The 27,786-nt window shown below is 41.3% G+C and overlaps 1 protein-coding gene across 3 annotated transcripts; it reads right to left on the bottom strand.

Moving 5' to 3' along the window:
• Positions 1 to 407: 407 nt before the first annotated feature.
• On the bottom strand, positions 408 to 27,786 carry LOC131129913 (uncharacterized). 3 transcript variants are annotated; one of them, XM_058073855.1, is made up of 4 exons: positions 26,697 to 27,786; positions 25,216 to 25,343; positions 7,029 to 7,224; positions 408 to 3,446 (listed from the first exon to the last, which is right to left on the bottom strand). In XM_058073855.1, the coding sequence occupies exon 4, from the start codon at positions 2,667 to 2,669 to the stop codon at positions 966 to 968; it is 1,704 nt and encodes a 567-aa protein (XP_057929838.1). In that variant the 5' UTR covers positions 2,670 to 3,446; positions 7,029 to 7,224; positions 25,216 to 25,343; positions 26,697 to 27,786; the 3' UTR covers positions 408 to 965. The 3 variants fall into 3 exon arrangements, with proteins under 3 accessions (XP_057929838.1, XP_057929841.1, XP_057929840.1); XM_058073858.1 differs by lacking the exons at positions 25,216 to 25,343; positions 26,697 to 27,786 and adding an exon at positions 22,621 to 22,644; XM_058073857.1 differs by lacking the exons at positions 25,216 to 25,343; positions 26,697 to 27,786 and adding an exon at positions 7,309 to 7,679.

Raw genomic sequence — 27,786 nt, 5'->3', positions numbered from 1 at the left:
ATGTTATTAAAGGATCCCTGATACACTCAGCCTTTTTAAAGCTCAAGTCTTTAGACTGGACTCCATGCGTCCAGAAAAAACTTGTCATTCGGGTAAAAGTGCACCACACAATTATCCACGTACACAAATACACACAGGAGGGAACTTTAGTGGGAAAATACGTACTGGTTATTCCAGCCTGACCTCTGAAGGCGTAGGAAGTGTCGTGGCAGGCAACACAAAACAATACAAAAGTCCCCAAAGGAAAATGAAATGTTCCAAAGCACCACGGCCCGAGCCAACAGTTTATCCACCCGAAAGCCTACCTAGGCTCAACGCATGCTGGGTAGCCCACATTGTTAGGGTTAAACCCAAAACATTATCACCAACTGTGAAAGAAGACACAAAGACGTGAGATATAGGCTTGCAAGGAGAGTGATCAGAGACTGTTCAGTAACATTCATCCAACCTACTCTGAAAAACAGTCCCTGCTCTCCTTCTTTTATTAAAGTTTAGGTGTGCCCTATTACATAGGTCTCAATCGTCTAAGGGAGGGGGAACAGTTCACACGGTTGAGACTGGTTTCAACATCAAGCAAGCATATTTTGAGAAAGCAAAGCAGAGACAGATAGTTCAAGGACATCAAGAGAAAACAGTGTCTAAAGGAATGTGATGCTCTATGCAAGCGTGTGTTCTATGTGCATGTAATAGTAACTTGGATAATATGAAGAATAATATGTGCATGTAACAGTAACTTGGATAATATGAAGAAAAATATGAAGAATGTGATTACATGATATTAACTTGGATAATATGAAGCAAGCTTATTAAATGTGAGTACATGATATATACAGTTTTATTCCAACATTTCCCCCCTGTTTATCCAATTTACTCATTGTAGAACATCATTTATTGATCACTTCACGAGGATTTTCGATCATAAAGTCAAAAACATATGAGAAAAAGTTACACCTAGAGGAGAAATGTTACTCATAGTCACCTGGATCTGGAAAAAGATCAGTAATGTTAAAAGATGTTTCATCGTCATGGTCAACACTATCTTTATTAATGTTAACACCATCTTCGTCGTCGTCATGTTGTGGAATAAGAGTGTAAAGCTCTTGAACATGTAACTGAATGGGTGAAATAGCAGAGGATATTACCTGGGTGCAAATCCTGCGAAAAATGGGGATACAAATACATCCACACACTGTCAGAATGCTGACAAAAACTGTCACTGCCAATGCAATTGTCATTAAAAGAGGCTTCCACTTACTGAAGAAATCAGCGAACCCAGACCACATAGAGGTATCAACACCTGAATGCTCTTTCATCTTCTTATTCAGGGACTGAAGTCCATCCAAGGCCCTGGTGAGGCTGCCATCTGCTGCTGTATTGTTCGGAATGAACGTGCAACACTTCTCACCAAAAAGGGCGCAGACATGTCCTTTCTCCGCCAGTAACATGTCAAGAGCAATGCGGTTCTGGAAAGCCATCAAGGATGTAGCTGACAATTGCTCATGAATTGCTTGAAAACCATCTTGAGTATAATTTCCTAGCTTCTGCACATTGTAGTGGATGTAGTTGATCCTATCTACATTTTTATTTATTGTTATCCAAGGTACAATAGATTCCCACCCAGCTGCTATTTGATTAACCAGTTTATAATCATCGGGAACACCTCGTGGAATACCTATAGCATCAATATAAGTTGGATCATTATCACTCCATCCCAAGCCTCTTTTAGTCCTAGTCCATAAATGTGGGAGTATGGTGTCAAATGTATGTAGTAGCTCAACTGCTGTGATCTGGAATATGTGTACAGGCAGAATTAAGGTAACGGTAGCACAATATCCTGTAGTATTGAAAGGTAATTTGTCATATATGGCGTTACCACCACACCACCACCATATGTCGCTACGTGATAAGGGAGAAAAATGTACGTCGACGGTCTCAGTTTCCACACATAAGGAAACATTCAATGAACCCAATGTGTTGCCAGTCCCAGTCCTGTGAATACATGTGAAATTTCCCATCGCAACTTTATTTGAAAACAGTGGTTTCTTCTTCTCTGGACCTGTAAGGGGGAAAACCTTATCGAAAATAGCACAGTTTCCCGTGGGGTTGGTCTTCGTCATGACCTGTAAAAGGCAACTTTTATTCAAAACAGAAGGAACTATCTGCAGCAGCGGTCTTGGTCCCATGCAAACCACACAGTCCTGGTTGGTGGTGTTTGCTGCTTGCTCTGCCATGAGTAACCAGTTGTTGTTTTGGCCAGAAATACCAGTAAATACTTGGAACCAATCATCAGTGGTTTGAAGTACAGCTACTTTAACACCTGCTCTAATTGATGCCCTGGTTAATTCTGGTCTTTGTAGTTTTGCTGAGTAAGTCTGGCATAACTGAATTGGGTAACACGTATCATAGCCTGTCCTCCATTGGCATAACAAGAATTCCCAACAGGTGCATCCCAACCACACACATGAAGTATCTTTGGTTGGAATTGGGCTTAGGAGCTGTCCTGATGTCAAATCTACAGTCAAAACTAAAGTTTTACCTTGGTTTTTCTCAACAAGTGACATTAATGGCCTTTGATGTTTAGCGTAACTAGTTTTAGTATATGACGACCAGTCGTAACCTTGAGGATCTGCCACTAGTGTTTCCCAACCCCCTTTTCTATCATTAATCATGTACCAAGGACTCCCATCTGGCTTAGCATACGTTCCCCTGTGACGTAAGTGCTTAACTGTTAGAGTGATGACGGTAGTTTTATTTTGTGGAATACATACTCTGAGGTTGGTGTTGGCCACAAGCAGGATCCGTGATGTTTTGTTTTATGTTTAGGTCAGAAAAACGTCGCCTGTCCGGTTGTTGCATCTGGTCATGAAGGAGTAAGCCTGTGCCTGTAATGATCATTCCAATACCCACTGTAACCAATAATGCTATGCCTATTTTAACGTAGGCCATGTTGACGGGTATTCCCCGGCTCCCTCTAAAGTCCTACAAGGCTGTGGACAATCTTCACCGGGTTTGAGACGACTACACACTAAAAGTGCAGCCCCCTTTGTAGTCGGACTTTACCTTGCAGGACGGTAGGAACCCAAAGAAACCCTCCCAACAAGCCCTTTTTATTTATTTATTTATTTAACAAGCCCTTTTTATTTATTTATTTATTTATTTAATCTCTTTTTTTTTTTTTTTATTACAGTAAGTACCACAATGCTATGGTAATGACGCACATAAGAACTCCTACACTGAAAATCACGATAGAAGCAGTTAATTTAGTCATATTTCAGAATCTTTTTACAATGAGTTAAATGAATCCACGTATTACGTTCTGCTATTTTTAATGCAGTTGGTGTGGTCAATAATACTTGATAAGGGCCTTCCCACTTTGGTGAGTACCAATGCTTCTTCTTGATGCTTTTAATCAGTACCCAATCTCCTGGTTCTACCAGTTGGTCCTCCTGTGGAGAAACGGATGATGTTTGCTCAACATTATTTTGTTTGTCTAATTTGTTGATATTTTGCAACATTTTTCTCATATAATCTGCTAGGTTGCTATCTTCATTCGTTTCCCATTCATTTTTAAAGTATGGTAATCGGTATGGTCGCCCAAACATAATTTCATAAGGTGTTAACCCGTTGGTACTAGTTATGTTAATGTGTAGTTTGACCAAGTCTAGGCACTGAGTCCATTGTCTGCCTGTTTCTTCCATGCATTTCTTTAATCTATTTTTTATTGTTCCATTCATTCTTTCTACTAGTCCTGCACTCTGTGGGTGATAACCACAATGTCGTTTTAAATCAATATGAAATGCTCTGCCTATGTTATCTATAATCTGGTTTACAAAATGTGAGCCATTATCGCTATATTTTTTTTCTGGAATACCATATCTTGGTATAATGTCTTTGCTACTGTAAGTGCATCTGGATGTTTTGTAGGATACGGTTCTATCCATTTTGAAAATGAGTCTATTATCACTAAACAGAATATTTTTTTTTCCTTCACTGTTGTTGAGTTCAATGAAGTCCACGTGTATTTCTTGAAATAAGTATAGTGGTTTTTGAAATTGGCCACGCCGAGGTCGCAAGCTGCCCTGGGCATTGTTTTTGTACACGCTAAACACGCTCTAAAAAAAATTTTTTTGAATAAGAATTAACTCCTACAAAAATCCATACGTAGTAAAGTGGGTGTTAATAGGAATTAAATCCTACAAAAATACAAAAATCCATAGTAAAGTGGGTGTGAGACATGTGTAAAACCATGGCTCAAAATAGCGTCCCACTTATGCAAATTTTAATTTTTTCTTCTAGATTGTTTTATTATCTGTCGACATATTAACATTTTTTGTCTAGGGTTGCTTTATTCCTTAGCCAGTGGTCAATTTCTTGCTTTGGATTCTGTTGTTACATGTCTGCCAGGATCTCAAAGTGTACTTGTAATTTTTTCTGTGTTAAGATGGTTCAGTTCCTTTAGTGCCGCTTGTTTACCCATTTTATCAGCGAACATATTTCCTAAAGATATTGGATCCGAATTATTAGTATATGTGTCATGCATTTACATACAGCAATTTGTTTTGGCAATTTGCACTGCTTCGAGTAAAGTTGTTAATAGTCCTGCATGAGTTACTGGTTTTCCCGTTAATGTTATCATACCTCTGTTTTGCCAATATTGTGCAAAGATATGTACTGTTGAATATACATATTGGCTATCAGTATAAATTGTCACCTTTTTGACCTTTCATTAATTTGCATGCTTCTGTAAGCGCTATGACTGCATAGCCTGTTATTGTTTTTCTTTGAGGAACCATCTACAAAATCACCCCTTTTTGTTAGTGTCTGATCTAATAAGTCTGGTCTACACTTTGCAGTTTGTGTTGTTAGCTCATCATAATCATGTGGTTGGCCTTCCTCAGGGAGATTAAGATTGCTTGTTTTCTGTCTGTTAGAATGGTTCGCCCTTGTCCTGTCAACTGATGGCCTAAATACTTCACTGATTGTTTACAAAATTGTAGTTTGTCTTTCCTCACTTTATGGCCTTCTTTTGCTAAATGGTGCAATAAGGCTATTGTGTCTTCCTCACATGACCTCCTATCTTGTGACGCTAGTAGGATGTCATCTACATATAATAATTTCTGGCTTCCATTCGGGGGTTCAAACGTGGACATACTGGCCATCATTGCTTGTGAATAAATTGTCGGGCTTTTCACAATATTCTTGTGGTAAGCGTGTGTACGTATATATATGTATATATATATTTTATTTATTTATTATTATTATTTATTTATTTTTTTCTTTTCTGCAAACGTAAATGCGAACCTGAACTTTCTTTCTCTATTTGAATGGAGAAGAATGCCTGATGTCTACTACGGTGAAACATGTGACATCTGTTGGTAAAGAATTTAACAATGTGTGTGGGTCAGGCACACAAGGTGCTCTTGCCACCACAGCTTGATTTACAGCTTGTCCTGTATCATTCTCCATCCCACAGAGAGTGGCACTTTTTCCTTTTTTTTTTTTTACTGAAAATAGGGATTTTATATGGTGGGTTATCGCATTCTACTAAGACTTAAGCTTTTAACAAATCTTCTATTGCTGGTTTTATTCCTTCATATGAATTTAGTTTTATTTGGTGTACTTGTAATTACACTACTGGTTCATCATTTGGTTCTGGTTGTATTTGTTAAGACAAGCCTAGTCATGCTGAATATAGCTTTTGGATTTAGCGAATTCAGCAACGTGTGTGGATCTGCAACACACGGCGATCTTTGGATTACTGCGTTGTTTACTGCTATTAAGTCCTGAACCATCCTCCACCCTGTTGATGGAGGTGCCTTTTTCACAGGAAATATTGGTGTGTTTACTGGGGAGTCAGCACATTCTATTAGTACACCTGCCTTCTTTAGATCTTTAGGCTTTTCCTCCACTTTCTCAGTGTTTTCTTTTAACATCTGTCTTGCCTCAGCGTACGGCCCTGACCTTGGTGGTCGTACTCATCGTCCTCCTGTCTGTGAAACATTACTGCTTTGTCTACCTTCTCACTTGCCCTTGCCACTGTTGCCTTTGCTTCACTTGCTTTTTCTCTCTTTTCCTCCTGCCTCTTCTTCTCCTGTCTCTCCTGTTTGGCTCGCCTTTCACCTGCTTCTCTCACGCCTGCCATTTTTAACCACGTACATGTCATCTCATACCCTTCCTTTTTCATTTTCTTCTCATTTGAGTCGGTTTTATTTCTTATTTTTTGTTGTAGTTCTTTTATTCCCGAGACCGAAAGTTTCCCATTGAAATCGTATTGTTTTATCCAATATTATACGGTTTTAGTGCTTCTGGATCTTGTTTTTCTACCACTGTCCAATCTTTACATTCTAGTTTGTCTATTTCTCTTTTACGTTGTTTACTTTGCCCTTTTCCCATTTTGACAATTTGGTCCCAACTATGACGAGTGCTCCTAGGGAGTCCTAATAGTTGGGGATGTTCTTAGTGAGGTGGTGATCAATGCCTTATTGTGGTAATTGTCAAGCTTCTACCCCGGTGAGGGCGGACAATTCTTGCCTTTGCATCCACAACAAGTCACCACTTACAATCTCACTGTTTGGTATGGAGTTCGAAACCTAGTGGTAATCTTACTCCCATTCACACACACATGTTCACACCTTTAACGCGTTTTCCTTTTGCCAGAGGACGCCGCCGCCCTTGCAGAATTTAACTGTGTCCTTTTCAACAGGCGAGTCTGCCCTCGCTTGCAGAATTTAACTGTATCCTTTTCAACAGGCGAGTCTGCCCTCGCGCGGACTTTAACTGGTCTTTGTTTACCTGATAGAGTCTAGAATTGTCAGGGTTTGGTACACTTCTTTCAGCACAGAGGACTCCGCCGTCCTGTGTAGAATTTAACTAGTCTGTTTCAACTAGGGGCGTCTACCCACCTACGGAATTTAACTGTCTGACCTGCAGGATTTTTATACCTTATCGCCTAACTCGTCACCCCTTGAATACCGGTATTTTATTTCACTCGTCACACATTCCTTTTTTAAGTGAAATATTCTACTCACGTCTCCGTGTTCCTGGATCTCCGTCAACCGTCGGATCCCAGCCCGAGAGGGAGGAACCAGTCCCGGAAAGGGTATTGGTCGCTGTGGCCACAGACTTGCCTGGATCTCTCTCCCACGCTGGAATCGTCGGGTCTGTTGGAATCCGGCTCGAAGGACCAATTTAATGTTAGGGTTAAACCCAAAACATTATCACCAACTGTGAAAGAAGACACAAAGACGTGAGATATAGGCTTGCAAGGAGAGTGATCAGAGACTGTTCAGTAACATTCATCCAACCTACTCTGAAAAACAGTCCCTGCTCTCCTTCTTTTATTAAAGTTTAGGTGTGCCCTATTACATAGGTCTCAATCGTCTAAGGGAGGGGGAACAGTTCACACGGTTGAGACTGGTTTCAACATCAAGCAAGCATATTTTGAGAAAGCAAAGCAGAGACAGATAGTTCAAGGACATCAAGAGAAAACAGTGTCTAAAGGAATGTGATGCTCTATGCAAGCGTGTGTTCTATGTGCATGTAATAGTAACTTGGATAATATGAAGAATAATATGTGCATGTAACAGTAACTTGGATAATATGAAGAAAAATATGAAGAATGTGATTACATGATATTAACTTGGATAATATGAAGCAAGCTTATTAAATGTGAGTACATGATATATACAGTTTTATTCCAACACACATGCACACTTCCCTGACAGGAAGTTACCCAGCATGCCTTGCGGGTATAAAATACTGTATATGTGATTAGCATGTATGTTCCTGTTCTTTCAACACTCTAGCCTGTGTGGTGCAGCTACATTGCGTGTTCTACATCTGTTACCTTTGGTTGCACCGTGAGTGAGGGAGTGTCATTTTCAGCACATTTTTATTTTTATTATTTTTTATTATTTATATTTTCATTATTTTGGATGTTCCTATTGTGTTATTGTGACACTTGCTGTTAACTTTTATTATTTTATTGTAACTGTTGCATTTTCTGATCATTCATTTGATGTAAAGCACATTATAAATTAAATGTATTATTATTATTTTTAAAATATCATTTAATATGAAGACTAAAAACAAAAGCAAACAAACAAAGCAAATATTATTATTATTATATTATTATTATTGATAATATTACATTAGAGTCATAATATTAAAACAAAAAGTTTGTCATCTGCAGAGAAAAAGTTTGGGTCTTCTGTATGCTAGCTAGGTTCCTGCCCTATGCTAGCTACGTTCCTGCCGTATGCTAGCTACGTTCCTGCCCTCTGCTAGCTACGTTCTTGCCGTATGCTAGCTACGTTCCTGCACTCTGCTAGCTACGTTCTTGCCCTATGCTAGCTAGGTTCCTGCCCTATGCTAGCTACGTTCCTGCCATATGCTAGCTACGTTCCTGCCCTCTGCTAGCTACGTTCTTGCCGTATGCTAGCTACGTTCCTGCCCTATGCCAGCTACCTTCCTGCCCTATGGTAGCAATGTTCCTGCCGTATGCTAGCTACGTTCCTGCTCTATGCTAGCTACCTTCCTGCCCTATGGTAGCAATGTTCCTGCCATATGCTAGCTATGTTCCTGCCCAATGCTAGCTACGTTCCTGCCCTGTGGGAGCTAAGTTCCTGCTGTATGCTAGCTACGTTCTTGCCGTATGCTAGCTACGTCCCTGCCCTATGGTAACAACGATCCTGCCGTATACTAGCTAGGTTCCTGCCCTGTGGTAACTACGTTCCTGCTGTATGCTAGCTACGTTCTTGCTGTATGCTAGCTACGTTCCTGCCCTATGGTAGCAACATTCCTGCCCTATGCTAGGTACATTCCTGCCCTATGGTAGCTACATTCCTGCCCTATGCTAGCTACGTTCCTGCCTTATGCTAGCTACGTTCCCGCCTTATGCTAGCTACGTTTCTGCCCTATGCTAGCTACATTCCTGCCCTATGCTAGCTACATTCCTGCCTTATGCTAGCTACATTCCTGCCTTATGCTAGCTACGTTCCTGCCGTATGCTAGCTACGTTCCCTCCCTCCAAGCCTCCCACCAGGAAGGTGGTGCCTGTGGCCTCGCTCACAGCTGAAGTGTTTCTATGCAGGCTGTTGACACGTGGTGTTGACACGCTTCCTACATGGCCAAGCATGAGTGAAAAGCTCGGCGGAGGTCTGCGTCCACGCTCAGGAAGCAATGAGGATGCCGTGAGATTTGATCACTCACCACATTCTTTTGGGCTGTGCATGTGCAAATGTGGACAAGGTCACGCCGGATGACCTCCACCGATGTCATCTTGGGGACACGGAGTGCTTGTCACGGATGTGGCTCATGGGCAGGGCCAACAAATGTAGAACAAGTAACCGTACTAGTAGGTTTGTTGCACATGCACAAAGTGGAAACGGAAGAAAAGTAGTTGTTCCTACATTCTTCAGGAATCCACTGACTGGTACGGATAAAGCGGACACCGATAGAAACGAGTGACTGGTATGGATAAAGCGGACACCGATAGAAACGGGTGACTGGTACGGATAAAGCAGACACCGATAGAAACAAATGACTGGTACAGATAAAGCGGCTAGCAATAGACACGAGTGGCTGGTACGGATAAATCGGACACCGATAGAAACGAATGGGTGACTGGTACGGATAAAGCGGACATCGATAGAAACAAGTGACTGGTACGGGTAAAGCGGCTAGCGATAGACACGAGTGGTTGATACCGATAAAGCAGACAGCGATAGAAAGGGGTGACTGGTACGAATAAAGCGGACATCGATAGAAACGAGTGACTGGTACGGATAAAGCGGACATCGATAGAAACGAGTGACTTGTACGGATAAAGCGGACATCGATAGAAACGAGTGACTGGTACGGAAAAGCAGACACCATTAGAAACGAGCGACTGGTACGGATAAAGCGGACATTGATAGAAACGGGTGACTGGTACAGATAAAGCTGACACCGATAGAAACGAGTGACTGGTACGGATAAAGCGGACACCGATAGAAACAAGTGACTGGTACGGATAAAGCGGACATTGATAGAAACGGATGACTGGTACGGATAAAGCGGACACCGATAGAAACGAGTGACTGGTACGGAAAAGCAGACACCATTGGAAACGAGTGACTGGTACGGATAAAGCGGACACCGATAGAAACGGGTGACTGGTACGGATAAAGCGGACACCGATAGAAACAAATGACTGGTACGGATAAAGCGGACATCGATAGAAACGGATGACTGGTACGGATAAAGCGGACACCGATAGAAACGAGTGACTGGTACGGAAAAGCAGACACCATTGGAAACGAGTGACTGGTACGGATAAAGCGGACACCGATAGAAACGGGTGACTGGTACGAATAAAGCAGACACCGATAGAAACGGGTGACTGGTACGGATAAAGCGGCTAGCGAAAGTTCCGAGAAAAGATGACAGAAATGAGTGACAGATCCAGATAAAGTGGACAGCGAGACCAGTGAAGGTTCGGAATAAAGACATACAGTATGAGATATTAAAAGTTCACCATGCATGTTTATGGTATTTTTGCCCCGAAGTTACCAAAATATTAGAATGACATTTTGGGTCTTGACTGGAGCCCACTACACGGAAACATGGCTCCTCTGTGACCTTTAATATTGTACAGTCACGTGTCTGTCTTCACGGAGGTGGAGATCTCCCCTGGTGGCGCTGCGTTCAAAGGCAGCGTGAATGTGGTTCTTGTTAGGGAGAGGACAGGTCCAGACAAAAAGCCAAGAGAAATGTAAATGTTCTGTTATATCAACATACTTTCCTGTCTATAAACACTACAAGAAATACCTGCAAGCCATAAAGCAGCACCTCAGCCTTTATTAGTCCTGGGATGACTGACAAGTGATGTGTTTATGGTAGACAATGGATGCGTCTTTTAAACATATGCATTCATCAATATCCATAAAAACATACATTTACACAGTCAGACAACCATCCCATGCCCCCCCCCACACACACACACACACCGCACCCAGGGCCACATGGTGAATATGCAAGGATGCTAGTCATATATATTACTAATTCATATTTCAAGAAAAACCTCAGCTTTGTGATATACTGTTGGTCCGTCCATCCATTCATCCATCCATCCGTCCATCCACCCATCCGTCCATCCACCCATCCGTCCGTCCATCCGTCCATCCATCCGCACATCCATCCATTCATCCATCCATCCGTCTGCACATCCATCCATTCGTCCATCCATCCGTCCACCCCCTTAATCCATCGGTCCATCCATCCATCCATCCATCGGTCCATCCATTCGTCCGTCCATCCATCTATCTATCCATCCATCCATCCATCGGTCCATCCGTCCATCCATCCATCTGTACATCCATCCATCTGTCCAGCCATCCATCCATCAGTACATCCATCCATCCGTCCATCCATCCATCGGTCTATCCATCCATCCATCCACCCCCTTAATCCATCTGTCCATCCATCCATCTGTCCATTCATCCGTCTGTCCATCTATCCATCCATCCGCCCGTCTGTCCATCCATACATCCGTCCATCCATCCGCACATCCATCCATTCATCCATCCATCCGTCTGCACATCCATCCATTCGTCCATCCATCCGTCCATCCATCCATCCGTCCACCCCCTTAATCCATCGGTCCATCCATCCATCCATCGGTCCATCCATTCGTCCGTCCATCCATCTATCTATCCATCCATCCATCCATCGGTCCATCCGTCCATCCATCCATCTGTCCAGCCATCCATCCATCAGTACATCCATCCATCCGTCCATCCATCCGTCCATCCATCCATCGGTCCATCCATCCATCCACCCCCTTAATCCATCTGTCCATCCATCCATCTGTCCATTCATCCGTCCGTCCATCTATCCGTCCATCTGTCCATCCATCCGCACATCCATCCATTCATCCATCCATCCGTCTGCACATCCATCCATTCGTCCATCCATCCGTCCACCCCCTTAATCCATCGGTCCATCCATCCATCCATCGGTCCATCCATTCGTCCGTCCATCCATCTATCTATCCATCCATCCATCCATCGGTCCATCCGTCCATCCATCCATCTGTACATCCATCCATCTGTCCAGCCATCCATCCATCAGTACATCCATCCATCCGTCCAGCCATCCATCGGTCCATCCATCCATCCATCCACCCCCTTAATCCATCTGTCCATCCATCCATCTGTCCATTCATCCGTCTGTCCATCTATCCATCCATCCGCCCGTCTGTCCATCCATACATCTGTCCATCCATCCGCACATCCATCCATTCATCCATCCATCCGTCTGCACATCCATCCATTCGTCCATCCATCCGTCCATCCATCCATCCGTCCACCCCCTTAATCCATCGGTCCATCCATCCATCCATCGGTCCATCCATTCGTCCGTCCATCCATCTATCTATCCATCCATCCATCCATCGGTCCATCCGTCCATCCATCCATCTGTCCAGCCATCCATCCATCAGTACATCCATCCATCCGTCCATCCATCCGTCCATCCATCCATCGGTCCATCCATCCATCCACCCCCTTAATCCATCTGTCCATCCATCCATCTGTCCATTCATCCGTCCGTCCATCTATCCATCCATCCGTCCATCCATCCATCGGCCCATCCATCCATCTGTCCATCCGTCCATCCATCCATCCATCCACCCCCTTAATCCATCCGTCCATCCATCAGTCCGTCCATCCATCCGTCCGTACATCTATCCATCCATCCGTCCATTCGCCCGTCCGTCCATCCATCTATCGGTCCATCCATCCATCTGTCCATCCATCCATCCATCTTCTATATGTCTTATCCTCATGAAGGTGGCAGGCGGGAAAAGCCTATTATTAGCATCAACTTCACGTTTGCTCTTCATCTCCATTTTTCCCCAAATTCTTATTTTCTTCTGAAACAATCTTTGTATATTTCTGTCTTCTAATATTATGATTTGATTACCATAATATTATGACTACTTTGTTTTGTTTCTCATACTATTTTTCTGTAATATTTCAACTTTATTATTTTATTTAAATAATCCAGCATTTATGCTCCTAATATGCCAAGTTTATTCCTGTTAAATGGCCACCTGATGTCTGGATTCTGTCAATCATGGACTCTATAAACTATAGATACTTTTCCCAGTGCTGTTTGTCTTTTAATGCCAACTATTTCAACTTCCTGGTTCATTTTCTACTTGGAATTATGACTTTATTCCCATAATATTCTGACTTTATTCTCACATTTCACAAGCAACAAGGAAGGCTAAGGGGTGCGTTCAAGAGCAACAGTGGTTTTCACGCTCACAAACCGTAGCACTGGGCCCCGGTGGAAAGAGGACAACATCGGGAATCTGGAAAAGAGCATCATCCCGGCAATGATGTGTTCCACAGACAGTGTGACCACCCGCCGGCCCGAATCCGACCCCCAAAATTGTTGTGAGAGAAAGATCATGAACTGGGAACGACACGGTCGGAACGCAGGATGCCTCAGTTTTCACTGAAGCATGGCTCTAATTTGGGGATCCACGGCTGGGAGACAAGGACTGTTGCTGCTTTGACTTCCGAGGAAAGGCTGGCCCGCAGGAGTCCGGTTTCAAACCACATAAGTGTCGCTCTTGCATCTTGTGGACATTCCGAGCCTGGTTAGTGTTGGTGGGAATTACAGATAGCAGCAATCACACTTAGTCGGGAACCGCAGGAAGATAACCTGGCGGAGTTGCGGCGACACACGGATTGGGGGTTCCTTCCAGCGAATATCGGATTTCTGTTTGCGGAGATGTCTCGAAAGCTAAACGGCGGAAACGGAGAAGGTGGAATGTGATTTATGGCTGCTTGAATTCTGCGTGACGTGGCGTTCCAGTTATGCTGCATCCGAACAGGAAGAAGTTGAACTATCACACGGATTAAACACCATAAGGGGGGCCGGGGGTCAAAGGGTCATACAAGTCATGCATGTCACAGTCGGCCCAGGTGGAAACTGGGAGAACTGGGTGAATCAAGAGTAGAAAATAGCAAAATTCCCATATTATTATTCCCATATTATTATTTCCATAATATTACAAATTATCTCCCACCTCCTTTTGCAAACATTACAGCTTTATTTTGTTTTATTAGTTTTTCATAACATAACATATTCTCTCTTTAATATTTCACCTCTATGCTACAAATATTATTTTTGCTCATCATATTACAAGTTTGTTTGTGTGACATTTTTCTCATTAGAATATGATTTCTCTTAATATTTTGACTATTCTTGTAACATTTGATTTTTTTCGCAAACCTAATTTTCCAGAGTACAGATTTATTCGATTTTGTTTTATTACGACTTAAAAAAGTAGTAAGAATTTTCTTTCGTATTTTAGCTTGGTGCTACAAAAATGAAATTTTGTTATCATTTTCGTATTTTGTTCCACAACCTAATTATCCAAAAATTACAGCTTAATTATTTTTATATTTAAGGAAAATTAGTATAATAATATAAAAGTATAATAAATAGTATAAAAGTATAATAAATATTATGAGCCCGTTTTTCCCATTGTTGCTGTTTTTTTTAATTATCCAAATATTTTGTATATTTATATTTTATAAATATATATAATATCATATATAATATAAATATTTTATATTTTGTTTTCTTGTCACAATATTTACATTTTATTTTGATAATATTATATCTTTTACCACACCTAATTATCCAAAAATGACAGCCTAATTATTTTTATATTTAAGGAAAATAAAAGTGTAATAAATATTATGAGGCCGTTTTCCCAATTTTTGCTGTTTTTTTTAATTATCAAAATATTTAAACTTTGTTCTCACATTTTCTTGTCACAATATTTACATTCTACTTTGATAATATTATATTTTTTTACCACACCCAATTTAGTTTTGTCTGTTTTTCATAATATTACAACTTTAAAAAAATATTTTTTTTCTTTCATATTTCATCTCTATGCTACAAAAATGATATTATTTTTCCTCATCAATAAAATACATCTGTGGGAAAGTGCCCCCCGCCGCCCCGAGGGTGCCAACCAATCGCTCTGCCTTGAGGGCCTGAAGTCTAGGACTAGACCTGGTCCCTCAAGGCCGGTCTAGGCCCCTCAAGGCAGATGTTCTGGTCTGCATTATTGATGAGCTCCTCTGACCGGGCTGGTACAGTCTGCTGGGGGGGGGGGGCCCTGAGGAATCAGAATGTAAGAATGTAAGATGGTATGTAAGTACGGCGGTGGGGGGCCTGTCCAAATGCATGAGAGCCTTTTTGGCCCGGGTCCGATTCCCAGTGTGGAGTGGGAAAGCATAGTTTGGGTTCCCAGATGGAAAATGTTGATATGTAACCTCCTGTCTCCTTTTCCTTCGCCACTGAAGGAAACCTCGGCTCCGGTTAAAGCTCCATCCAGATTCTATCCGGAGGGAACGATTTCCAAATAAACAGCGTTTCCTACGTTGAGCGAAATCGGTACACGGCTTGATGTCGGTCTGGGAAAGTCAACTGTAGAAGGATCCGGAGTAATGGTCTTGTTCGAGGGATGACGAGCTCAAAGGCGAAGAAACGGCGACCACCGGAGGGTTCGGTTGGCAGGACTTGAATAAACCGTCGTTTATAAAAGTCATAAATCAAAAAGGAGCAGATGGAAGTTTTCTAAGGAATTCTAACCTCGGGATAAGGAAAAGGATGTTAAGGTTTGTACTCCGTGTATTCTGTGGCTTTGGCCTTCAATCAGCCGTGCAGTGAGAGTTGCGTACATCAACAAGACATAAAGTGTAGTGACGCTTCGGTTTACCATCAAGAACACGTCTTGGTTTGCATACGCTGTCTCAGTTATCATACAGTCTGAGAAAATAATCCCTTTCCTGGGAATACTGTGTCCAAACAAAGGCAGAGGGCACTAAAATACGGAGTATGTAAAGGATATCAGTTTTGGAAATATCAACCATTATTTTACAAAAAAAATACACACATACATAATCCTAATTATTATATGATGTATTTTTTTTAAATATTTTATTAAATTTGAATTTGAATAAATGCATAATTTGCATTAGTTCATTTCTTTCCTAAAATATGGAGTATGGAAAGAATATCAGTTTTGGAAATATCAACCATTATTTTATTTTAAAAATGCACGCCTATAATCCTAATTAATATATGATGTATTTTTTTTATATTTTAATACATTTGACTTTGAATAAATGCATGATTTGCATGAGTTATGATGTTCCTTTTCATTTCTTTCCTAAAATACGGAGTATGTAAAGGATATCAGTTTTGGAAATATCAACCATTATTTTATGAAAAAAATACACGCCTATAATCCTAATTATTATATGATGTATTTTTTTTATATTTAAAAAAAATTGAATTTGAATAAATGCATAATTTGCATTAGTTATGATGTTCCTTTTCATTTCTTTCCTAAAATACGGAGTATGTAAAGATCAACCATTATTTTATGAAAAAATACACGCCTATAATCCTAATTATTATATGATGTATTTTTTTTAATATTTTATTAAATTTGAATTTGAATAAATGCATAATTTGCATTAGTTATGATGTTCCTTTTCATTTCTTTCCTAAAATACGGAGTATGTAAAGGATATCAGTTTTGAAAATACCAATCATTATTTTATGAAAAAAAGGCACGCCTTTAATCCGAATTATTATATGATGTATTTTTTAAAATATTTTATTAAATTTGAATTTGAATAAATCCATAATTTGCATAAGTTATGATATTCCTTTTCATTTCTTTCCTAAAATACGGAGGTGTGTAGTTGAAATCCCAGCCAATGAAAGCCAAATCAAATCACTGGATGTGGCGAGTCCCAGGTTGGGATCATTTGAGAAGGTGCGTCTCCGAGCCGGTTTGATGTTCCCACCATGACGGCCAGTCGGACATTTTTCCGAGATGGGTTGTTTTGTTTTGGTTTGGAATAGCGACAGCTACAAGACGAGCGGAGGAATACCGGGAATAAAACACCAAACGCAGACGATCATCATGGCTTGCACCTTAGCTTTTTGTTAGTTTAGTCCTGTTTGTCAATCAGTGATTGACATTCCGGGGGTGCTGGACTCGTCTTCGCCATGTGCGGACCAGACACTCCTCGACTTCACGCTTTGCGATTGTGCAGGGCGCATCTGCCAAAGTCAAATGTTGCATGCATGCAGGACTTGCGGCAACTAGCGGAGAAAATGACTGAAACAGATTTTTGTCTTTTTGTGTATCGACGGCGGCCAAATGGATCGAGCCAGTCGGGGAGTCAAACGGTCCAACCAGAAACACGTTCTCCTTTTGCAGACGCATTGGCGAATGAGTGGAGTCGGTGTTTACAATACGTCGGAAGTGTTGCCGTGTTGACCCGTGCCAGAACCTTCACCCTGAAGTGGTTTTCTTTTGCCAGACCAGACCTGAAGCGGACCGTGGCTGGAAGTTTGACGCGTCATAAAACGTTTTGATTTGTCGATGCTTTGAGCGTTCGGCATGGATTGTTTTTATTCCAGACCATATGCTGGCGAATGGTGCCTTGCCAAAATCCTAGTGATCACAGACGCTTCTTTCTACATGACGACGGTCTGCCACCATTCCAGGTGCATCCCGAGGCGTGACCCCGAACGTAAGTGTCTGGAAAGCATAACTCAGGCTACACTTGGATTGCTTTTTGGAGGGAATACGGAAAAGTTGAGGAACTAGGAGCTGCTGGCCGGACAAGAACATCGTACATGTGTTCGGAAGCGTGAATGACTACGGTTGTTTTTGCAGTTTTGGGAACTTTGGGACCTACCTAGCATGACCATCACGTGCTAGCAAAGTTCAGGTTGAACTATTTTAAAGGCAAATTACACTTCGTATTCTTCCATAACCAAGTCAGTGGCCTGAAGCTAACCTGACACAGCATGGGTGGGCAAACTTGACCGGGGGGCCCGAACTAAACACAGTCCACCTGGAAATGTTATTATGACTGTAAAAGTGTTATAGAACTTGCTGGATGGGCTTGAGTCCCTTTTTCCAGAAGCACTTTAAACATCTGAGGTTGCTTTGCATAACTCAGTAATGACAGAGAACCTCATAAAAATGAAAGCCTTCTTACTGACTAAGACTCCCAGAATGTCCAGTAATGGCATTGATGATGTTTGATGCCACAGTAGGAAGCATGAACGATCATATATTGAATATCAAGACAGTGTGTTAATATGGTAATGGTAATGGTAATGGTTTAATTTGATTTGAACATGCATCAGATTCCAATTGAGTGCATCCCATAATCAGTTCCCAGTTCCACATGTCCAAAAGGAGTAGGAAGAAGCAAAGCTTATTAAATCCTACCCCTCCATCTGGTACTTTTACAATCAGTAACTGTTACATTTGTTCACTTCCTGTTTTCCATAATACAGTTTAAGGTTTTTTTTTTGTTTGTTTTTTTAATAATGTACCTCGTACCGAAGTACAAGGTGATATGATATACGATATGATATATATATATATATATATATAGGTGATATACCCATTATGTCATTGTATGGTCATATCACCCCGTACTTCAGTACGTGACAAAAAATAAATTCATTAAAATTAATTAATAAAATAAAAAATTATTCATTTATGAATGAATGAATGAGACTTAATAAAATAAAAAAGATTCATTTATGAATGAATGAATGAATATTTTTTTATTTTATTAATTCATTAATTTAAAAATTAAAATAAATTAATAGAATGAAAAATGTATTATTTTATAAATTAAAATAAATTAATAAAATGAAAAGTTATTCATTTATGAATGAATGAATATTTTTTATATTATACATTTCTTTTAATTTATTTTATTTTCATTTCATTCATGAATGAATTAATGAATAATTTGTTATTTTATTAATTTATTTTAATTTATTTTATTTTATTTTTGTCACGTACCAAAATACGAGGTGATATGAGCATCCAATGACATAATGCTTACCATAGTAAGTGTCAATATAGTGATATATATTATTGGTATGTTTTCTGTAGGCGGCATTATGAATTATCCTTACTGACCTTTTTTGCAGTACATTTAGCCAGTGAAGATTGCTTTTATAGTTATTAGCCCATATTTCCACACAATAAGTAAGATATGGTAGAACCAGAGAGCAATAAAGAGTGTGGAGTGATTTCTGATTGAGAACAAATTTTGCTTTGTTCAATATTGAAATATTTCTGGCCACCTTATGTTGTATATTTGTAATATGAGGTTTCCGGCTCATATTTAACTGGAAAATCTATGCAAACTGAGGCAAAATGTTGTAATGTGAATTGTGGATGCTTACCAAAAAAAGTCCAGTTCATATGATATAACATTTATTTCTATCCTCATACGGTGTATGTATGGTGCAGTTATATTATGCGCTGCGTTGTGTGACGTGTTTTGCTATTTTTGCACCGAGAGTGAGGTCGGTTTGATGGACACCCGTCGGCTTGCATTGTGCGTCAGGGTAAATGTCAATCATGGCGGGTCGCTGCAAATAAAGATGACTTCCTCGAGCGAGCTGAGGTTCGCCTCTGGCTTCTTGCTGAGCGACTCAGGCTTGTCACAGCGTGCTGCCCAGCCTTGCATTTATGGGCAATGCTGATCTTCTATTATTCATGGCCACGTAGATTATTATGATTATGGAGCATAAAACCAAGAAAGAGACGTTTTTCCCACAAATGAAGGGTCACGATGATGTTTTGTCATTCTTAAGCAGTACACATAAAGATTGCTTTGTATATATGGACTGCTCAACTGGTGTACTTCCCAAACTTTATTAATACACTAAATCTGTTTAACCCTTAGATGCACGAGTGGCTGGACCCTACACTCTTCCATAAGTGGGTCAAAAATGACCCATACTAGAATCAATGCCTTTTTATGCCAATTTTGCCATTTTGGTTAGGAATAATCACTTGTATAATATTTAGTATTATATTTAGGACCACACAAGAATGATTTCATTTTAGAAACATCTTCATTTTTCACTTTTTTACATCTTTGAAAAAGAAAATGACCCCGTACAACAATAGAAAATGGGAGGATCCATTGTGTGTTGCATAAAGGTAAGTTAAAAATGTGAATGGCATGATATAAAAAATATGTTTTTTGAGGAATACCTGCAATATGAAATAATAACAATTTTTCATTACAAAGATATTTCAAGAAAACAACCTGACCGGGTCATTTTTGACCCACTTATGGAAGATTTCTTAAAATTTCTTAAAATGTATAAAAGATAAGTTAAAAATGTGAACGGCATGATATCAAAAACATGTTTTTTGAGGAATACCTGGAATATAAAATTATTTAAAAAATTTAATTCCAAAGATATTTCAAGAAAACAACCTGACCGGGTCATTTTTGACCCACTTATGGAAGGTTGGGGTAGTAACACAAAAACTAAAATTTCGTAAAATGTATAAAAGATAAGTTGAAAATTTGAACAGCATGATATCAAAAACATGTTTTTTGAGGAATACCTGGAATATGAAATGATAACAATTTTTCATTACAAAGATATTTCAAGAAAACAACCTGACCGGGTCATTTTTAACCCACTTATGGAAGGTTGGGGTAGTAACACAAAAACTAAAATTTCTTAAAATGTTTAAAAGATGAGTTAAAAATGTGTATGGCATGATATCAAAAACATGTTTTTTGAGGAATAACTGGAATATGAAATTATGAAAAAAATTTAATTACAAAGATATTTCAAGAAAACAACCTGACCGGGTCATTTTTGACCCACTTATGCATCTAAGGGTTAACGGCTCAGAACACGCTGCTTCTCTTCTACTTCTCTTCAGAAACTGGACTTGGCATAGAATATTAATCATGGCGTCTGACCGCAGCCGCCGTCGTGTGATGGCGATGAACGCCGGAGACGCGGGGCGGTTTGGCAGGAATAGTTTTTGTTTAAAAATCATCTGTGTTATTGTGTGTACTCCATCAAAAAGTGTTTCTAACAAGTCACAAATGAAGCGTTTCATGGGGGTGGGAAAATCCTGTTCTCTCATTTGGGGCTTTTAAACAAACCGTCTCTGGTGGTTTCCTGTTCCCTGGATGTCAAAGCTAGGAGCTATCAAGTAACACGACTACTACAGATTCCTAACAGATTCCTAACTCTAAGAGAGGAGGTCAACAAAGCCCTTGGACCAAGGTCACATCTTCAGCCACATCTTCACTTCGAGGATCATCATCCCTCATCCATCCATCCATCCATCCATGCTTCCATCCATGCTTCCATCCATCAATCCATCATCCATCATCTATCCATCATCCATCAATCCATCATCCATCCATCCATCATCCATCCATCCATCCATCATCCATCCATGCTTCCATCCATCAATCCATCATCCATCAATCCATCAATCCATCAATCCATCCATCAATCCATCAATCCATCCATCATCCATCATCCATCATCCATCATCCATCAATCCATCAATCCATCCATCATCCATCCATGCATCCATCCATGCTTCCATCCATCCATCCATCATCCATCCATCCATCCATTTATCCATCATCCATCCATCCATCCATTTATCCATCATCCATCCATGCTTCCATCCATCAATCCATCATCTATCCATCCATCATCCATCAATCCATCATCCATCCATCCATCATCCATCCATCCGTCCATCATCCATCCATCCATCCATCATCCATCATCCATCAATCATCCATCATCCATCAATCCATCCATCATCCATCATCCATCATCCATCCATCATCCATCATCCATCATCCATGCATCCATCCATGCTTCCATCCATCATCCATCCATCATCCTTCCATCATCCATCATCCATCCATCATCCCTTATCCTGTTCAGAGACATAGGTGTTCGGAGCTTATCCCTAAAGGTGGAGTACTGTTCTGAAATGGAATAAACCAAGACAAACTCAAACTAAGTCTTTATTTACCGAGAAGACCAAAAAAACTACCACTGACTTGCATGACCCCGGACTGGTCGCCGGTCAATTACAACCATTCACACCATCACCGCGTGGGGACCGAAGCCGTGCCGTGGGTCAGTCGAGTCCACCATTAGACAATCAGTGTCAGATACTGGTGTGTTGAGGGTTTATAAAGACCTAGAATCCTAGGCATAGCAACAATGTCGCAGGGACGCACCCCGGACTGACGGACAGACTGGACAGAACATTCACACGGACAGTAGGGACCACGTAGAGCCTTCAGTTAACCCAACAAATATGTTTTCAAGTGTGGCTCTCAGCTGCACTACACAAAAAAACACACACACAACTTGCCAAGTCCACAGAGGCCTGAGCCGGGATTTGGACCCACAACCTTTTTGTTTTGCAACAGCTGTGCTAACCACAGTGCATACACGTACAAGCATTTCTCTTTTCTTGAACATACAACCCAGCCCGGACCATGTGGCATGACATCATTCTGACGGCCACGCCCCTTTTTTCGCCTTCCAGAAAGGAACGTTGGAATGATTCCCATAAAACACGTACAAGGCAGACACGCACCAACGCTCGCTAAAAGGACACATGTAGGAGATGGAACGTTCCCAGAGGGAACATTTAGCACGCTGATGTAAACGTCCAAACATGTGTAAACATACTCGGACATGAGCCGTCCTCCTGCGTCTTGGCCTGCTTCTGATCTCCCAGACGCCTCCGTGTCTTCCTCTCAACAGCCGGGCTTCTGCGGCCGCTGATTTAGGAGGCTCCCCCCATGCGACCTCCTTTCCCACAGAACTCTCCTCCTCCGTCTATCAAAGGATTCCAAGACACCAACTTTCTTTTGGAGTTCCTAGCAGTTGCTGCTAAATTGTGTTCATAAAAACACTAAAAAGGGGGGGGGTGTTGCATTCAGGTAATTGCCCGTCGAGGAACCACCATTCACCGACTGCGTTTCATTACCTCCGACCTTCCAGATCTACGAATCACGAAGAAGGTTTCTGGTGCGAATCCATTTTTGTTTTGTATATCATAGATTTGGGGTGACTACTGGTCTAACGGCTTTGCCAAAATAGGACTGGAACCAAACATTAACAATGTCTTATCTGGTTTCTGGCTCCACAGGGTACACGCATAGATCATCCTGACCAAAGTAAGGCCGGATTATCGCTTGGTTCATAACGGCCAATTATCAGGGCCGACAAACATGGATATTAAACCTTACTCAAGGTGGACCATAAACAACCCCATGTGGACGCTACAGAAGATGCCCGAGCCTTGGTTGCTGTGACTGTCACAGGGAACTGAAGGGAATTGAAGGGAATACAAGGAATTGAAGGGAACTGAATGGAACTGAGTGGAATTGAAGGGGACACAGGGAATTGAAGGGAACTGAAGGGATATGAAGGGAACACAAGGAATTGAAGGGAACACAGGGAATTGAAGGGAACTGAAGGGATTTGAAGGGACCTGAATGGTACTGAATGGAATTGAAGGGAGCACAGGGAATTGAAGGGCACAAGGGGAATTGAAGTGAACACAGGGAACTGAAGGGATTTGAAGGGAGCACAGGGAATTGAAGGGGACTGAAGGGAACAGAATGGAACTGAATGGAATTGAAGGAAACACAGGGAATTGAAGGTTACTGAGGGGAATTGAATGGAACAAATGGAATTGAAGGGAGTTGAAGGGAACACGGGGAATTGAAGGGAGCACAGGGAATTGAAGGGAACTGAAGGGAATTGAATGGTACTGAATGGAATTGAAGTGAACACAGGGAACTGAAGGGAATTGAGGGGAGCACAGGGAATTGAAGGGGACTGAAGGAAACTGAAGGGAATTGAATGGTACTGAATGGAATTGAAGGGAGCACAGGGAATTGAAGGGTACAAAGGGAATTGAAGTGAACACAGGGAACTGAAGGGAATTGAAGGGAGCACATGGAATTGAAGGGGACTGAAGGGAATTGAAGGGAACTGAAGGAAACTGAATGGAATTGAATGGAACACAGGGAATTGAAGGACGCACGGGGAATTGAAGGGAATTGAAGGGAACTGAAGGGAATTGAAGTGAACACCGGGAATTGAAGGGAACTGAAGGGAACGCATGGAATTGAAGGGAACTGAATGGAATTGAAGGGAACACAGGGAATTGAAGGGAAATTACGGGAACACAGGGAATTGAAGGAAACTGAAGGGAATTGAAGGGAACGTTGGCTTCTAACACTCGGGTGTGTGCGGCTTTAGCGCGAGAGTGAGCGACAGAGCAACGACTCCTGCCTGAAGGCCATCCCACAGCGGCGTGTGACCAGCATGAGGAGGCCGTGCCAGATTGTTGCGGCTGCTTACGGTTCTTCTACCACTGCTGTTCCTTCTGCTTGGTTACCATTCAAGCCAACAACGCAGATTCCGGCTAAGCAGAGCAGTGGTCGGCTGGGCCGTCAGGACGCGACATGAACAGATGGAAGAATAATCGAAAGGACACCGGCATCTTATATTAAGTGTGCTATTTTGATTTTGTGTGCAAGCCCCTGACACTTGACAAAGGCCAGATGCAGAGCAACGTGTTTCATAAAAAAACAGCAAGAGGTAAGAGGAGAATAAAATATGCTAGTGGAGGTGAAGGCGAGGCAGCTGTTACAACACTTCCCATAATATCGGCCAGGCCAAGTCAAATGGATCAATCCGAGTAAAAGCCTCCCGTACCTTTGGCGTGTCGGGAACATCCAACACGTTGTCAAACACTCCCGCTCTGCACCGTAACCTTGGGGGAGGTATTCACTAATCAAACAGAGTGACAATCAAATCAATCTGCTTCTCATTTAGGAAAGACCAACGCCACGTCCGACAGGCAGAGGATTCCCATTCTGGGATTTGCGTGAAATACGAGCATGACGCTCAGCTGCAAGGCGCTACACACCCACAGCAGCTTGTGTTTAAATCCTTTGGTGGGAACACTTCAATATCCACACTGGTCACAAGTAAACCTCCATACTGACCGAACACCCCTTCACCTGGGTGCAATGGTTTGGTCTGCCACCACATTCACAGTGCTTGCTAACTACAATGATATAAGCTAGCAATGTTTGTAATCAAAAAAATGTTTAACATGTATCATTACATCAACAGATGAGTTAGCGGCAGCCCCGCCTCCCCATTACTTTACCCCTCCCTGCCACAGCAAGCAGCTATTAACATGATTTCACTTATTTTTACACTTGTCAATAACGGCTACACGGTGGTATATTTCTTTAGTACCTTGTACTTCCTGCTGGGGGCGCCAAATCCACGCTGTGGTTTACACGTCTTCAACGTCATCATCCATGCGCGTTATTTGTTCGTCAACAATGGCGATTCAAGAGATGAGGAGGGTTGAAGTAGACGCCCTGTCAGCGACAAAACACAAACAAAAGTCAAGTGTCGGTTTAGGCAAAGCAGAAGTGTGTAGCACTACACCACCAGGGATGCCGATGCAGCCCAAATGAAATATTACTAACACTCACTTCAATCGCACCTTTTGGAAGGCCTTAATCGTCTCAAAAAAAATAAAAAATGTGTTAAAATAAATTTGTATTTAAAAAAAATCATAATTTCAATTGAGCGCCTTTTCACAATTCATTTCATTGTTTTTTTTCTTTGTAATTTCAGTTCCTCGTACGTCATTTTATCCCAAATGTTTCAAACAAGACTATTCCAGATGACAGTAAATGAAAATTATAGTGACGCTACAGCGCTGTGGTTTTCATATTTTTTTTTTTTAAACAAAAATGCTTTTCTATGCTTCGCACTGAAAAAATGTTTGGATGACCTAATTGCAATGCACAAGTGGTTGAAGGCACAATTAAAGTGCAATTGCGCCATCTAGTGGATATATTGGTGAATAGCAAGACTACCTGGTTGTTCGACAATCAAGTAATGGAGTTCAGCAGTTGGCGGTAATTAGCATGTTCATCATCTGTAATCGATGGCAGAATAATCCAATAGAAGGTTTTTACCTGCTTCACTCTACCTCGGGACTTCGTGAACCATAAAGATTGGACGGCTAGAGCAGTAGGCGAGCTCACGTTAACTTTATTTACAACATACAGCATGTACAATTCTCACAGGCTAAACTAGCCATAGACACTTATCGAGTGGGTTTGTCCACTGTTGCTATACGTCAACGTCACCACCATATTGGATAGGTCAAGGCTGCGCTGCAAAAGAATACATGTCAATGTACTTACTTTCATAAAGCACCTTACTAATAAATTTACGTTAATTCCTCTCGTTTATACATTCACACACGCACTAATATAGTGGGGAAATAGTTAAGTACCTAAAACAATCAAATTGTTTTTGTTGTATTAAAGAAGGTACCGCGCAGACTTGACCTATCCAATATGGCGGAGACGTTGACATGCGGCTCAGGGCAATGCCAAACGAAACTAGCCAACGACTCTTTTCCGGTATAACGTCCCGCACACAAAACATTTCCCTTGCAACATGTACCAGGTTTAAACATTCCCATCACAATGCTATTGTAACGTTCATGTTAAATTCACTACAACTGTATAACCACAATTTTCTTGACTAGCAAGTCTCATTTTCAATATAAATATTTTTAAATAAATTAATTTCTGCAATATAGGATTCAGTGCTAACAAATACTTTGCTACTTGGAGCATAGACGACCGGTTCATGACTTTCTAAATAGGGTTTTAACATTATTAGAGTCCTGTAGACATGAAATAAGTTACCTATAGTCAGCTTTACACTCCTGTTGTTCATCGTTGACGTCATATTGTGCGCCTCTTATGCTGCAGACTTCAGACGACCGCTAGCTAGTGAGCTAACGAGACATAGGACGTGACGTTGTCTTTGAGATGCAAAGTACATCCCTTGGCTGTATTATTTTCCAAAAGGTGCACCATGGAAAGAGCGGTCTATTTCCAAATACCAAGAGGATTAATGGCAGCTTAAAGCGCGGTTTGGTGTATTAAACTAAATCCTTTGAAAGTTGCCATGTCGATTTCAGACAAATCCACAGAAATAGCGCAAACACGGATGAAGGCTGACTAAAGTCGGATGTTTTTGGTCACAAAAAAATGCATTTCATCTGTACTTGTGCACGTCTCTACTAAGAAGATGCCAGATCGTCTTAGAAGTGACTTCAGGCTTTTGCGTGTAAATGGAACAATGTCTCCATCTAGTGTTCAAATTGCACTTTCAATTTAAAATGTAAGCAGCCTTTCTACATTGTCGTACATCAGGGGTGTCCAAACATTTTCCACCCGTGGCTGCATACTCAGAAACTTCGTTTAAGGCCTTAAAACCAATTCTATTGTCAGTGCCTAACACAAATTGAGCTGATATAACAAGGCAAAGGTAAAAATGTTGGAAATATTTTATCAAATGTGAGGGAAGGGTTAGGGTTATTTGCAATGGCGCTTAGGTTCGTGTTTAAATTGGACTAAAGTATCTCCAACAGCAGGGGTCTCAAACTCGCGGCCTGCGGGCCAAATGCGAGACGCTACCTTGAGGCCCCCACCTTGATACCAAAGTTTAATGTTGAAATGACAGCTTAAAGCTGTGTGCACACCGGACAATTAACATGATTGTGCCCCGTCCATACTGTTACCCTACCCTGTTACCCCGCCCTGTTTTGCTTTGGATTAGCAATGAAGCTAAAGGCTTACGACGCTAGGTACAAATAAATGCAGGAAATGATTTGGAATAAAACGGAAAATACACGTCAAGATAAAGCATCTCATCAAACGACGCTGCTCCCAGATGGAACTGAGTACGATGCTAACTTGCTAATTGGGGAAAATTATTAAGTTTCATTAA

This window comes from Doryrhamphus excisus, chromosome 5 (genome assembly GCF_030265055.1).
Source record: "Doryrhamphus excisus isolate RoL2022-K1 chromosome 5, RoL_Dexc_1.0, whole genome shotgun sequence".
Classification (NCBI taxonomy): Eukaryota; Metazoa; Chordata; class Actinopteri; order Syngnathiformes; family Syngnathidae; genus Doryrhamphus; species Doryrhamphus excisus.
Note: the sequence above shows the minus strand (reverse complement) of the source record. Positions and strands in the feature narration are given on the sequence as shown.

Excerpts from the sequence above, each read along its gene's own strand:
- LOC131129913 (XM_058073855.1), bottom strand. The coding sequence starts at position 2,669 with ATGATTAATGATAGAAAAGGGGGTTGGGAAACACTAGTGGCAGATCCT.